This window comes from Hyla sarda, chromosome 7, assembly GCF_029499605.1.
Source record: "Hyla sarda isolate aHylSar1 chromosome 7, aHylSar1.hap1, whole genome shotgun sequence".
NCBI lineage: Eukaryota > Metazoa > Chordata > Amphibia > Anura > Hylidae > Hyla > Hyla sarda.
Genome location: NC_079195.1, coordinates 1,651,221 through 1,667,390, shown reverse-complemented (window position 1 = coordinate 1,667,390; position 16,170 = coordinate 1,651,221). Strand labels below are relative to the sequence as shown.

Below are 16,170 nucleotides of genomic sequence, written 5' to 3'. Positions count from 1 at the left end.
ATGTGACCCCCATAACCCTGTGCTGTGTCCTGTAAGGTGCGGCCTCCATGGATGGGACTTGTTTCTCCAGCACATCCCACAGATGATTGATCAGATGAGATCTGGTGAGACAACACCACACAGACGACTACACAACTCACTGTCTGGGGAGAGGGAGGAAACGAGAGCTGATGAGACAACACCACACTGACAATGAGAGGAATACACAACCACACAAAATCATGCTGAAGCCGATACAATGTGTGATAACAATATATTAGTAAATTATATGTCTTGGGGTGACACCAGAATAGCCATTTATGTGAATGTTACCTACCAAGTTCTACTTAAAGAAAAGACACAGATGACATCACTAAAATCCAATATTAAATCATATATTGTAGATATAGTTTCACAATTTATAGTAATAACCCTGTGATCGAAGGGAAGGAGGACTGGATCATCTCAATGACACTGCTCTGAATTCTGCCGACACAGAATGGATGGAAATGACGACTCCACCAAATAAGCTACAGGTAGAGGGTTAGAGATCCCCCACAAGGACTGTATGACCCAATAGTGGGCACAGTGCTCAGATTTCATCAGACACAGCAGATATAAGGGGCCCATTATTGCGGTGGACGCAGCAGCACCAAGATTTCCGGCACAGTCCAGTGGTCATGGATGGAGATAATTAATGCTCTGGGATACTATTATTACTTTATTATTTTTCCTAAGCTGGAACCAAAGGTCCAACAAGTACCAGTGATGTCCTCCTGACGATGGTTCTGGCTGCAGCTTCAGTTGATAAGAAAAACCACAAGGCAAGTGTGAACAGAACCTAAAGCGTTTTACTCGTGACTTTTTTTCACACTTTGAGTCCTTCATGACTTTGGGTGGTACCATTGCCTCGTAGGACCTGTTAACGTCTCTCAAGACAGTAGTTGTTCCTGAAGATTTTCTTACACGCCGACCTTTAAACGTGGACTCCTGTTAGGTCTGACTTGGGCATTCGGGTGGGCCGACACCTCTTTCGGGGGACTCTTTCCTATGAGTCTTTTTATGGACAAAGAGTTCGTAATAGATACTGAAACATTTACCGCATTCCGGACACTGGAATGGTTTCTCTCCTTTGTGATTTTTCTCGTGGCTCAGAAGATCCGGTTCATTGGTAAAAGTTTTACTACACACAGAACATTGGTATATGGTTTCTCTGGGGCGCATTTTTCGTTCCAGTATCGGAACATTGGACATAAAAAATTTGCTGCAACCTGAAATTTGAAAAGACCTCTGCTTCGTGTGATTTTTTAGGTGGGCCTCCAACTGAACCTTCCTCAGAAAATATTGCCCACATTCTGGACACTGAGGGGTCTTCTTTTTAGAATGAGTCCTTAAGTATTTGGTAAGATTGGAAATGTCACCAAACGTTTGCCCCGATTCCGGAGTTTTTATCGAACCAGGAGGACCTCTGGTTACAACGCACCTCTGACCCTGGGAATGGTCATCTTTCAGATTTGCGCTGCCTGGTTTAGGATTATTTACGTCAACTAGGTGCGCCAGGACGATAACCTTCACAGGCGAGGAGGGGTTTTCGGTTTTTACATTGTTATAACCTACAGTTGGTGAATGTTGTACAGAGCTTTCAGTCTTAACACAAGTAGATGGAACGTTCTGTCTACAGTCTTTGGCGGTATATAGATTAGTCCTTTTTAGGTATTCTGATTGGTCGGCCATTGGTTCCTTATGCAGTTGAGCAAATTGATATTTAGCTCTGCCTTGACCAGACACGGGTTCCTCTTTAATATTTCTAAAGTGATTTTGTGTATTTATGATGGGGCCTGTATGATCTCTGACAACAGAAGATCCTGGTTCCTCCTTAACACATGTAGTTGGAAATTGTTTCTCATGATATGTAGGGGTATAACTTTTAGAGTACGAGACGTTTCCTCCATCACATGACACTGGCTCCTCTTTAATATGAGGAGATGGATATTGGTCCTGTTCCCTTGGTGTGTAGATATCAGTATGGGTGATTTTTCCTCCATTATCAGAGTCTGGTTCTTTTTTAACCTCAGGGCATTGATGTTGCTGGGACTGACCGGTGGGCGTGGACCTTTTGGGGTCATCACATGAGAGTGGCTCCTCATTAATATGAAAAGATATATATTCTACATGGTCCATTGGTGTAAAAGTGTTGTTTTCTGTAAGATCTTCATCACAGGAGAGGGGTTCCTCCTTAATATGGGGAGATATATAATGTGCATGGTCTATGGGTGTATAAGTGTTTTCCGTAAGATCTTCATCACCTGAAAGGGGTTCCTCCTTAATATGACTAGTTTGATGTAACTCAGTATGGTCTGTGGACATATACATGTTGGGTTCTGTGAGATCTTCATCACATGAGAGTGGTTCCTCCTTAATATGAGTGGTTGTGTGTAGTAGTGTATGGGATGTTGATGTATAGATGTTGGGTTCTGTGAGATCATCATATGAGGGTAACTCCTCCATATGACAAGTGGTTGGGTGTAGTTGAGTATGGTCTGTTGATGTATAGATGTTGTGTTCTGGGAGATCTTCATCATATGAGGGTAACTCGTCCATATCATGAGTGGTTGTGTGAAGTAAAATATGGTCTGTGTATGTATAGTTGGTGGGTTCTGTAGGATCTTCATCACATGAGAGTGGTTCCTCCATAATATTAGTAGTTGGGCGATATTGATTATGGTCTGTGGATGTATAGATGTTGGGTTCTGTAGGATCTTTATCACATGATGGTGTCTCCTCCATAATATTAGTAGTTGGGTGGTACCGATTATTGTCTGTGGATGTATAGATGTTGGGTTCTGTGAGATCTTCATCACATGATGGTGTCTCCTCCATAATATTAGTAGTTGGGAGATATTGATTATGGTCTGTGGATGTATAGATGTTGGGTTCTGTGAGATCTTCATCACATGATGGTGTCTCCTCCATAATATGAGTAGTTGGGCGATACAGATTATGGTCTGTGGATGTATAGATGTTGGGTTCTGTGAGATCTTCATCACATGATGGTGTCTCCTCCATAATATGAGTAGTTGGGCGATAGTGATTATGGTCGGTGGATGTATAGATGTTGGGTTCTGTGAGATCTTCATCACATGATGGTGTCTCCTCCATAATATGAGTAACTAGATCTTGTTGTGTATAAATATCAGTTTCAGTAAAGTTTTCTCGATCACCCGTGACGAGTCCTTTCATTGTACGTGTAGATAAATGTTGTCCGGTGTCACTCGTGGGTGTATGGACATTGGTTTCTATGACTGATTCTCCAATACATAAGACTGATTCCTCCATATCGAATGGATATTGTTCTGGAGTTGTAGGTTTGTAACTGGTGACGGATCCTTGACTTCCGTCGTCACATGACCCCACGGATACGCCTTTCTCTAACTTGATGCCTAATCGGCTACGACTGGAATCCTTGGAGAAACCAGAAGCTGCTTGGTGTGAGGAGTCGGGATGACCTGTAATAACACAATTGGTTTGTTAAATATTCTGTAAACAAATTAATTGGTGAAAAGAGACAATTTAAGGCAAAATGATGGTTGGTTGGGTGAAGTTTAGCAATGAATGGTTGTTGTTTTAGCCAACCGAGTGCAGACTCTTCTGGAAAGAACTCGGAGATATATGAAATTTTCGGTCAATATTCAGACAAAAGATCTTTGGTTCCGGAAAGGTTTATCCTCCAACAATGATCTTTCGGGAAACAATAGTCTCAGGAGAGTCCTAGAAATCTGATGTCATTGATCATGTATGTCAAGTCTGCACAACTGTAAAGACCCTCAAACTTATTAGAAAAGTCATCTGAACCTGTCGATTTAGGAATTAGTCTAATGTGTATGGGCGGCTTACCAACTTTTTCCCAAAAGATGATGCCCCGACCCTTTTGTTTCTGAGAGATAAGACAAGTAAGGCAATGGCTTACCCTTTCATTCAGAACACAAGAATCCATGGCCAATGTTCATGAAGAGATCGGGTGAGCACAGCAAATTGATTGTTTGGTCAATCATTGTTCAACTATCGACCAATGTGTACGGTCACCTTAAGAACCAAGTTCACGGGATAAGTTTAGACTGAAGACTCTACGGACTGGTAATGGCGCCATATACACGGTGGAAAGAAGAAGATTACAAGGTGGACAAATGGTGATCTGAGGAACAAGACTTTCACGGGACAAGTTGTCCAAACAGATTCAGTGACACCGAGCGAAGGACAAACCATCTTTCTTGGAACATTCCAAGAACATCTGAAGATCAAGACAGGACACATCGGAAATTAGGGAAGTACTCTCGCGCTGCCGAACCTCCAAGGAAAGGTAAAAGTTGATGTATTGAAAATATCAATTCATTAAACCACACACAACGCGTTTCAAAGCCGAGACGGCCGTCTCGGCTTTGAAACACGTTGTGTGTGGTTTAATAAATTGATATTTTCAATACATCAACTTTTACCTTTCCTTGGAGGTTCGGCAGCGCGGGAGTACTTCCCTAATTTCCATAGTGTCCTGTCTTGATCTGCTACACGCCATTCTGGCGTGGGAAGCCTGCAGTAGCCCGGAAGCATTACATGCGAGCTCCTTGTTGTCTTCTGAGCGTTGTGTCTCGTTATTGCACAACTGTGAGAGGTGAGCAGAATATTCACCTTCTTTTTCCACATACTTATTGGTGGTCCTGCACATGGAGACGCTTCTGTCTCCTTTTGTTTCCCAAGAACATCTGGAGAACGTTCCTTCCTTGATTATCATTTCCTGAAGAAAAGGTCTTTGTCCAAATATCAGCCAAAATGTTTCTGGGGTTCACAAAAACAATCATTCGTGTTCAAATATCACCCGGAAAATTTAAATTGTTGATCTGATGATTAAAATACGGTAATACATAACAGATCACGAACTATAGTGTGTACGGCGCCATAAGAGTAGAATGTAATGGACACCGGGAAGGATAGAAGCAGCAGACAGAAGACAGATTATCTCTATATCCTCTATTTGTGCTTCGTTTATTAGTATTTATTAGACATTAATTAACTCTTTATAGTGCCATCTCCTCTAGGAATGGATTCTGGGAAAACTAAACTTGATCATGTTTATTATAAATGTCATGTACTAATGCTGTAGACTTAGGCCTGGGTTACATTTTTTGAAAGATTCTTACCCCACTGGTGATCCTCCATAATGTCCTGGTACAGATCCTTGTGTCCTTCTACATACTCCCACTCCTCCATGGAGAAATAGACCGCCACATCCTGACACTTTATAGGAACCTGACACAAAATGATACAGACATCACCAGACCCCTCCATTACTGTATAATGTCCCAGCAGTGTCACCTCTCTAATCATCACCAGACCCCTCCATTACTGTATAATGTCCCAGCAGTGTCACCTCTCTAATCATCACCAGACCTCTCCATTACTGTATAATGTCCCAGCAGTGTCACCTCTCCAGTCATCACCAGACCCCTCCATTACTGTATAATGTCCCAGCAGTGTCACCTCTCCAGTCATCACCAGACCCCTCCATTACTGTATAATGTCCCAGCAGTGTCACCTCTCCAGTCATCACCAGACCCCTCCATTACTGTATAATGTCCCAGCAGTGTCACCTCTCCAGTCATCACCAGACCCCTCCATTACTGTATAATGACCCAGCAGTGTCACCTCTCCAGTCATCACCAGACCCCTCCATTACTGTATAATGTCCAGCAGTGTCACCTCTCCAGTCATCACCAGACCCCTCAATTACTGTATAATGTCCAGCAGTGTCACCTCTCTAATCATCACCAGACCCCTCCATTACTGTATAATGTCCCAGCAGTGTCACCTCTCATCACCAGACCCCTTTATTACTGTATAATGTCCCAGCAGTGTCACCTCTCATCACCAGACCCCTCCATTACTATATAATGTCCCAGCAGTGTCACCTCTCCAGTCATCACCAGACCCCTCCATTACTGTATAATGTCCCAGCAGTGTCACCTCTCCAGTCATCACCAGACCCCTCCATTACTGTATAATGTCCCAGCAGTGACACCTCTCCAGTCATCACCAGACCCCTCCATTACTGTATAATGTCCCAGCAGTGTCACCTCTCCAGTCATCACCAGACCCCTCCATTACTGTATAATGTCCAGCAGTGTCACCTCTCCAGTCATCACCAGACCCCTCCATTACTGTATAATGTCCAGCAGTGTCACCTCTCTAATCATCACCAGACCCCTCCATTACTGTATAATGTCCCAGCAGTGTCACCTCTCCAGTCATCACCAGACCCCTCCATTACTGTATAATGTCCCAGCAGTGTCACCTCTCCAGTCATCACCAGACCCCTCCATTACTGTATAATGTCCCAGCAGTGTCACCTCTCCAGTCATCACCAGACCCCTCCATTACTGTATAATGACCCAGCAGTGTCACCTCTCTAATCATCACCAGACCCCTCCATTACTGTATAATGACCCAGCAGTGTCACCTCTCCAGTCATCACCAGACCCCTCCATTACTGTATAATGTCCAGCAGTGTCACCTCTCTAATCATCACCAGACCCCTGCATTACTGTATAATGACCCAGCAGTGTCACCTCTCCAGTCATCACCAGACCCCTCCATTACTGTATAATGTCCAGCAGTGTCACCTCTCCAGTCATCACCAGACCCCTCAATTACTGTATAATGTCCAGCAGTGTCACCTCTCTAATCATCACCAGACCCCTCCATTACTGTATAATGTCCCAGCAGTGTCACCTCTCATCACCAGACCCCTTTATTACTGTATAATGTCCCAGCAGTGTCACCTCTCCAGTCATCACCAGACCCCTCCATTACTGTATAATGTCCCAGCAGTGTCACCTCTCCAGTCATCACCAGACCCCTCCATTACTGTATAATGTCCCAGCAGTGTCACCTCTCCAGTCATCACCAGACCCTTCCATTACTGTATAATGTCCCAGCAGTGTCACCTCTCCAGTCATCACCAGACCCCTCCATTACTGTATAATGTCCCAGCAGTGTCACCTCTCCAGTCATCACCAGACCCCTCCATTACTGTATAATGTCCCAGCAGTGTCACCTCTCCAGTCATCACCAGACCCCTCCATTACTGTATAATGTCCCAGCAGTGTCACCTCTCCAGTCATCACCAGACCCCTCCATTACTGTATAATGTCCCAGCAGTGTCACTTCTCCAGTCATCACCAGACCCCTCCATTACTGTATAATGTCCCAGCAGTGTCACCTCTCTAATCATCCCCAGACCCCTCCATTACTGTATAATGTCCCAGCAGTGTCACCTCTCCAGTCATCACCAGACCCCTCCATTACTGTATAATGTCCCAGCAGTGTCACCTCTCTAATCATCACCAGACCCTTCCATTACTGTATAATGTCCCAGCAGTGTCACCTCTCCAGTCATCACCAGACCCCTCCATTACTGTATAATGTCCCAGCAGTGTCACCTCCCCAGTCATCACCAGACCCCTCCATTACTGTATAATGTCCCAGCAGTGTCACTTCTCCAGTCATCACCAGACCCCACCATCACTGTATAATGTCCCAGCAGTGTCACCTCTCCAGTCATCACCAGACCCCTCAATTACTGTATAATGTCCAGCAGTGTCACCTCTCCAGTCATCACCAGACCCCTCCATTACTGTATAATGTCCAGCAGTGTCACCTCTCCAGTCATCACCAGACCCCTCAATTACTGTATAATGTCCAGCAGTGTCACCTCTCTAATCATCACCAGACCCCTCCATTACTGTATAATGTCCCAGCAGTGTCACCTCTCATCACCAGACCCCTTTATTACTGTATAATGTCCCAGCAGTGTCACCTCTCCAGTCATCACCAGACCCCTCCATTACTGTATAATGTCCAAGCAGTGTCACCTCTCCAGTCATCACCAGACCCCTCAATTACTGTATAATGTCCAGCAGTGTCACCTCTCCAGTCATCACCAGACCCCTCCATTACTGTATAATGTCCAGCAGTGTCACCTCTCCAGTCATCACCAGACCCCTCAATTACTGTATAATGTCCAGCAGTGTCACCTCTCTAATCATCACCAGACCCCTTTATTACTGTATAATGTCCCAGCAGTGTCACCTCTCCAGTCATCACCAGACCCCTCCATTACTGTATAATGTCCAGCAGTGTCACCTCTCATCACCAGACCCCTCCATTACTGTATAATGTCCCATCAGTGTCACCTCTCTAATCATCACCAGACCCCTCCATTACTGTATAATGTCCCATCGGTGTCACCTCTCCAGTCATCACCAGACCCCTCCATTACTGTATAATGCCCCAGCAGTGTCACCTCTCCAGTCATCACCAGACCCCTCCATTACTGTATAATGTCCAGCAGGGTCACCTCTCCAGTCATCACCAGACCCCTCCATTACTGTATAATGTCCCAGCAGTGTCACCTCTCCAGCCATCACCAGACCCCTCAATTACTGTATAATGTCCAGCAGTGTCACCTCTCCAGTCATCACCAGACCCCTCCATTACTGTATAATGTCCCAGCAGTGTCATCTCTACAGTCATCACCAGACCCCTCCATTACTGTATAATGTCCCAGCAGTGTCACCTCTCTAATCATCACCAGACCCCTCCATTACTGTATAATGTCCCAGCAGTATCACCTCTCTAATCATCCCCAGACCCATCCATTACTGTATAATGTCCCAGCAGTGTCACCTCTCCAGTCATCACCAGACCCCTCCATTACTGTATAATGTCCCAGCAGTGTCACCTCTCATCACTAGACCCCTCCATTACTGTATAATGTCCCAGCAGTGTCACCTCTCTAATCATCACCAGACCCCTCCATTACTGTATAATGTCCCAGCAGTATCACCTCTCTAATCATCCCCAGACCCATCCATTACTGTATAATGTCCCAGCAGTGTCACCTCTCCAGTCATCACCAGACCCCTCCATTACTGTATAATGTCCCAGCAGTGTCACCTCTCCAGTCATCACCAGACCCCTCCATTACTGTATAATGTCCCAGCAGTGTCACCTCTCCAGTCATCACCAGACCCCTCCATTACTGTATAATGTCCTAGCAGTGTCACCTCTCCAGTCATCACCAGACCCCTCCATTACTGTATAATGTCCCAGCAGGGTCACCTCTCCAGTCATCACCAGACCCCTCCATTACTGTATAATGTCCCAGCAGTGTCACCTCTCATCACCAGACCCCTCCATTACTGTATAATGTCCCAGCAGTATCACCTCTCTAATCATCACCAGACCCCTCCATTACTGTATAATGTCCCAGCAGTGTCACCTCTCCAGTCATCACCAGACCCCTCCATTACTGTATAATGTCCCAGCAGTGTCACCTCTCCAGTCATCACCAGACCCCTCCATTACTGTATAATGTCCTAGCAGTGTCACCTCTCATCACCAGACCCCTCCATTACTGTATAATGTCCCAGCAGGGTCACCTCTCCAGTCATCACCAGACCCCTCCATTACTGTATAATGTCCCAGCAGTGTCACCTCTCTAATCATCACCAGACCCCTCCATTACTGTATAATGTCCCAGCAGTGTCACCTCTCCAGTCATCACCAGACCCCTCCATTACTGTATAATGTCCCAGCAGTGTCACCTCTCATCACCAGACCCCTCCATTACTGTATAATGTCCCAGCAGTGTCACCTCTCTAATCATCACCAGATCCCTCCATTACTGTATAATGTCCCAGCAGTGTCACCTCTCCAGTCATCACCAGACCCCTCCATTACTGTATAATGTCCCAGCAGGGTCACCTCTCCAGACATCACCAGACCCCTCCATTACTGTATAATGTCCCAGCAGTGTCACCTCTCCAGTCATCACCAGACCCCTCCATTACTGTATAATGTCCCAGCAGTGTCACCTCTCCAGTCATCACCAGACCCCTCCATTACTGTATAATGTCCCAGCAGTGTCACCTCTCCAGTCATCACCAGACCCCTCCATTACTGTATAATGCCCCAGCAGTGTCACCTCTCTAATCATCACCAGACCCCTCCATTACTGTATAATGTCCCAGCAGTGTCACCTCTCTAATCATCACCAGACCCTTCCATTACTGTATAATGTCCCAGCAGTGTCACCTCTCCAGTCATCACCAGACCCCTCCATTACTGTATAATGTCCCAGCAGTGTCACCTCTCTAATCATCACCAGACCCCTCCATTACTGTATAATGTCCCAGCAGTGTCACCTCTCCAGTTATCACCAGACCCCTCCATTACTATATAATGTCCCAGCAGTGTCACCTCTCCAGTCATCACCAGACCCCTCCATTACTGTATAATGTCCAAGCAGTGTCACCTCTCCAGTCATCACCAGACCCCTCCATTACTATATAATGTCCCAGCAGGGTCACCTCTCCAGACATCACCAGACCCCTCCATTACTGTATAATATCCCAGCAGTGTCACCTCTCTAATCATCACCAGACCCCTCCATTACTGTATAATGTCCCAGCAGTGTCACCTCTCCAGTCATCACCAGACCCCTCCATTACTGCATAATGTCCAGCAGTGTCACCTCTCTAATCATCACCAGACCCCTCTATTACTGTATAATGTCCCAGCAGTGTCACCTCTCCAGTCATCACCAGACCCCTCTATTACTGTATAATGTCCCAGCAGTGTCACCTCTCCAGTCATCACCAGACCCCTCCATTACTGTATAATGTCCCAGCAGTGTCACCTCTCCAGTCATCACCAGACCCCCTCCATTACTGTATAATGTCCCAGCAGTGTCACCTCTCCAGTCATCACCAGAACCCTCCATTACTGTATAATGTCCAGCAGTGTCACCTCTCCAGTCATCACCAGACCCCTCCATTACTATATAATGTCCCAGCAGTGTCACCTCTCTAATCATCACCAGACCCCTCCATTACTGTATAATGTCCAGCAGTGTCACCTCTCCAGTCATCACCAGACCCCTCCATTACTGTATAATGTCCCAGCAGTGTCACCTCTCCAGTCATCACCAGACCCCTCCATTACTGTATAATGTCCCAGCAGTGTCACCTCTCCAGTCATCACCAGACCCCTCCATTACTGTATAATGTCCCAGCAGTGTCACCTCTCCAGTCATCACCAGACCCCTCCATTACTGTATAATGTCCCAGCAGTGTCACCTCTCTAATCATCACCAGACCCCTCTATTACTGTATAATGTCCAGCAATGTCACCTCTCTAATCATCACCAGACCCCTCTATTACTGTATAATGTCCCAGCAGTGTCACCTCTCCAGTCATCACCAGACCCCTCCATTACTGTATAATGTCCCAGCAGTGTCACCTCTCCAGTCATCACCAGACCCCTCCATTACTATAGAATGTCCCAGCAGTGTCACCTCTCCAGTCATCACCAGACCCCTCCATTACTATAGAATGTCCCAGCAGTGTCACCTCTCTAATCATCACCAGACCCCTCCATTACTGTATAATGTCCCAGCAGTGTCACCTCTCCGGTCAGCAGCCCAATGATCTTGTTGGTGAGGTCTAGGATCTTCTGGGTATTGTTCCTCTTGTTTATTGGTGAGGGAGGTGGAGGGTCTGTAACTGGGCTCTGGGTCCTGCTCCATCCTCCTGACCTGCTGGGGGCCACACACTCTCCAGATGTCTTCTTTACTACTGTGCAACCCTGAGTATAAAGAGATAAATGTCACTAAATACATTCCCACAATCCCTCACCTCTCCAGTCATGTCCTGTATTATCCCTAGAGATAAGAGTGAGGTCATGTGACCATTTCCCACAATCCCTCACCTCTCTGGTCATGTCCTGTATTATCCCTAGAGATAAGAGTGAGGTCATGTGACCATTTCCCACAATCCCTCACCTCTCCGGTCATGTCCTGTATTATCCCTAGAGATAAGAGGTCATGTGACCATTTCCCACAATCCCTCACCTCTCTGGTCATGTCCTGTATTATCCCTAGAGATAAGAGTGAGGTCATGTGACCATTTCCCACAATCCCTCACCTCTCCGGTCATGTCCTGTATTATTCCTAGAGATAAGAGTGAGGTCATGTGACCATTTCCCACAATCCCTCACCTCTCCAGTCATGTCCTGTATTATCCCTAGAGATAAGAGTGAGGTCATGTGACCATTTCCCACAATCCCTCACCTCTCCAGTCATGTCCTGTATTATCCCTAGAGATAAGAGTGAGGTCATGTGACCATTTCCCACAATCCCTCACCTCTCCGGTCATGTCCTGTATTATCCCTAGAGATAAGAGGTCATGTGACCATTTCCCACAATCCCTCACCTCTCCGGTCATGTCCTGTATTATCCCTAGAGATAAGAGGTCATGTGACCATTTCCCACAATCCCTCACCTCTCCGGTCATGTCCTGTATTATCCCTAGAGATAAGAGGTCATGTGACCATTTCCCACAATCCCTCACCTCTCCGGTCATGTCCTGTATTATCCCTAGAGATAAGAGGTCATGTGACCATTTCCCACAATCCCTCACCTCTCCGGTCATGTCCTGTATTATTCCTAGAGATAAGAGTGAGGTCATGTGACCATTTCCCACAATCCCTCACCTCTCCGGTCAGCAGGTGGATGATCTCCAGGGCGATGTTCAGTATAACTTCTGTCACCTCACTTCTGATCTCCATTCCGGTTACACTTGCCACCATCATGAAGAAGACATCGGGGGGGTATTTACTAAATATATATAAAAGTATAAAGTTATTGGGGTTTATGGTTTTATTCTCCTAATACAATGTATAATAAAGATATAAACTAATACAGAAGAGAACAACAGCAGATAAAGTCTGGATCAGTACAGAAGAGCAGACTATGGCTGGTCCTGGCGACCAACGTCCACGACCGAGGATGGAAACTAAAAACTAGAGAAAAATAATTGCCAACACTTAGAATCGGCACCGTGAGGGTGAAGCCCCCAACCCAGTCTTCCCCATAGCTGGAGAGCAGGAATCCAGTTCAGACCAGTTGGTCGTAGAGTATCCTCTGTGTCCCCATCCTTACCGGACCATGACCATAACTTCTGGATCCAGCCAAGAGCCTTGTCCTCCTGGTAAACCTTCCAGTCCTATCTAAAGGGACATCAAGCATCTTCAAGACCCTAACTGGAGTGCTGTCCAGAGCTTAGAGGGTAAGGTGTACACGTGACAAAGCCAGGGACGTGGTGAAATGTTAGGGAGGATGGGGTTTAAAGGGGTACTCTGCCCCTTGAAATCATATCCTCTATCCAAAGGATAGGGGATAAGATGTCTGATCGCAGGAGTCCTGTCACTGGGGATCCCCTGTGATCTTGGATCAGGAACCCCAGACATCCGGTGCACAGAGCGAACTTTGCTCCGTGCCGGATAACTGGCGATGTAGGCCGTAGGCTCGTGACATCACGGTCACGCCCCACTACTGATGTCACGGCCGTGCCCCCTCAATGCGAGTCTATGGGAGAGGGTGTGACGGCCATCACTCCCCCTCCCATAGACTTGCATTGAGGGGGCGTGGCCGTGACGACACAAGCTGGGCGCGGCTGTGAGGTCACGATCCCCCAGCTCTGAACCCAACACTCTAAATGAACGGTGGGTGTAGCACGGAGATTGCAGGGGTCCCCAGCGGCGGGACCCCCCCCCCCCCCCACGATCAGACATCTTATCCTATATCCTTTAGATAGGGGATAAGATGTCTAGGGGTGGAGGACCCCTTTAAGTTGTAGATCTCCTTTTTATCAGAGCAGTTATTCTCAGTGAGCCAACCTAATAAGGCGCTCACAAACAATCTGCACTCAGCAGTTATAAAGAGTCTCACATAGAGAATACTGAAATAACAAGCTAAGACAATATACATGATATTGACTTGTGATGTTACACGTAGCTCTTGACATTTCTGGTGCCTGCACGGTCCTCAGGCCGGGTCATGTTTTCTTACAGACCTGCATCCTACAGAGGACACTGCAGCACAAGCATCGCGAGTACCTTATTTCTACAACGAGCCAAGTGGGGTAATTCTGGACTGTATCCCCTTAGACCAGTACAAGGCTAGAGGAGCGAATAATCTCCCTAAAATCCCCCACACACATCTCACTCCATCCCAGCAAGAATGTGGGTGGACCGCCACACCTCCTCTCCGCCTCCCATGTTACTGCATCGACCTACGTTTCTTCCCTTTAAGCCACGCCCACTTGCTATGTGAGCTGTGGAAATAGTTTGTTTATTAAATCTGTTTTGGATGATAATGCTTTAAAATACACTAAGATGTATACAATATAACGTATTATAGACTATTACACAGCAATGTATACAATATAACAGATTATTACACAGCAATGTATACAATATAACATATTATAGACTATTACACAGCAATGTATACAATATAACATATTATAGATTATTACACAGCAATGTATACAATATAAGATATTATAGATTATTACACAGCGATGTATACAATATAACATATTATAGATTATTACACAGCAATGTATACAATATAACATATTATAGATTACACAGCGATGTATACAATATAACATATAGAATATTGCACAGTGATGTATACAATATTACATATTATAGATTATTACACAGCAATGTATACTATATAACATATTATAGATTATCACACAGCGATGTATACAATATAACATATTATATATTATTACACAGCGATGTATACAATATAACATATTATAGATTATTACACAGCGATGTATACAATATAACATATTATAGATTATTACACAGCAATGTATACAATATAACAGATTATAGATTATTACACAGTGATGTATACAATATAACATATTATAGATTATTACACAGCAATGTATACAATATAACATATTATAGATTATTACACAGCGATGTATACAATATAACATATTATAGATTATTACACAGCAATGTATACAATATAACAGATTATAGATTATTACACAGTGATGTATACTATATAACATATTATAGATTACTACACAGCAATGTATACAATATAACATATTATAGATTATTACACAGCAATGTATACAATATAACATATTATGGATTATTACACAGTGATGTATACAATATAACATATTATAGATTATTACACAGCGATGTATACAAACATTATAGATTATTACACAGCGATGTATACAATATAACAGATTATTACACAGTGATGTATACAATATAACATATTATAGATTATTACACAGCGATGTATACAATATAACATATTATAGATTATTACACAGCAATGTATACAATATAACATATTATAGATTATTACACAGCGATGTATACAATATAACATATTATAGATTATTACACAGTGATGTATACAATTTAACATATTATAGATTATTACACAGCAATGTATACAATATAACATATTATAGATTATTACACAGTGATGTATACAATATAACATATAGATTATTACACAGCGATGTATACAATATAACATATTATAGATTATTACACAGTGATGTATACAATATAACGTATTATAACTATTACACAGCAATTATAGATTATTACACAGCAATGTATACAATATAACATATTATAGATTATCACACAGCGATGTATACAATATAACATATTTTAGATTATCACACAGCGATGTATACAATATAACATATAGAATATTGCACAGTGATGTATACAATATAACATATTATATATTATTACACAGCGATGTATACAATATAACATATTATAGATTATCACACAGTGATGTATACAATATAACATATAGATTATTACACAGCGATGTATACAATATAACATATTATAGATTATTCCACAGCAATGTATACTATATAACATATTATAGATTATCACACAGTGATGTATACAACATATAGAATATTGCACAGTGATGTATACAATATAACATATAGATTATTACACAGCGATGTATACAATATAACATATTATAGAGTATTACACAGCAATGTATACAATATAACATATTATAGATTATTACACAGCAATGTATACAATATAACAGATTATAGATTATTACACAGTGATGTATACTATATAACATATTATAGATTATTACACAGCAATGTATACAATATAACATATTATAGATTATTACACAGCGATGTATACAATATAACATATTATAGATTATTACACAGCAATGTATACAATATAACATA

The 16,170-nt window shown here is 43.6% G+C and overlaps 1 protein-coding gene across 2 annotated transcripts in view; it reads right to left on the bottom strand.

The window, feature by feature from the left end:
- Positions 1-249: 249 nt before the first annotated feature.
- LOC130282606 (oocyte zinc finger protein XlCOF8.4-like) overlaps positions 250-16,170 on the bottom strand; it is a 58,184-nt gene continuing 42,263 nt past the window's right edge. For both annotated transcript variants that reach the window (XM_056531009.1, XM_056531010.1), the window contains exons 3-6: positions 12,584-12,707; positions 11,498-11,677; positions 5,172-5,280; positions 250-3,485 (exon numbers count right to left, since the gene is read on the bottom strand). In XM_056531009.1, coding sequence (XP_056386984.1) covers positions 973-3,485; positions 5,172-5,280; positions 11,498-11,677; positions 12,584-12,682 — 2,901 coding nt within the window. In that variant the 5' untranslated portion in view covers positions 12,683-12,707 and the 3' untranslated portion in view covers positions 250-972. The remainder of the gene's footprint in view (positions 3,486-5,171; positions 5,281-11,497; positions 11,678-12,583; positions 12,708-16,170) is intronic.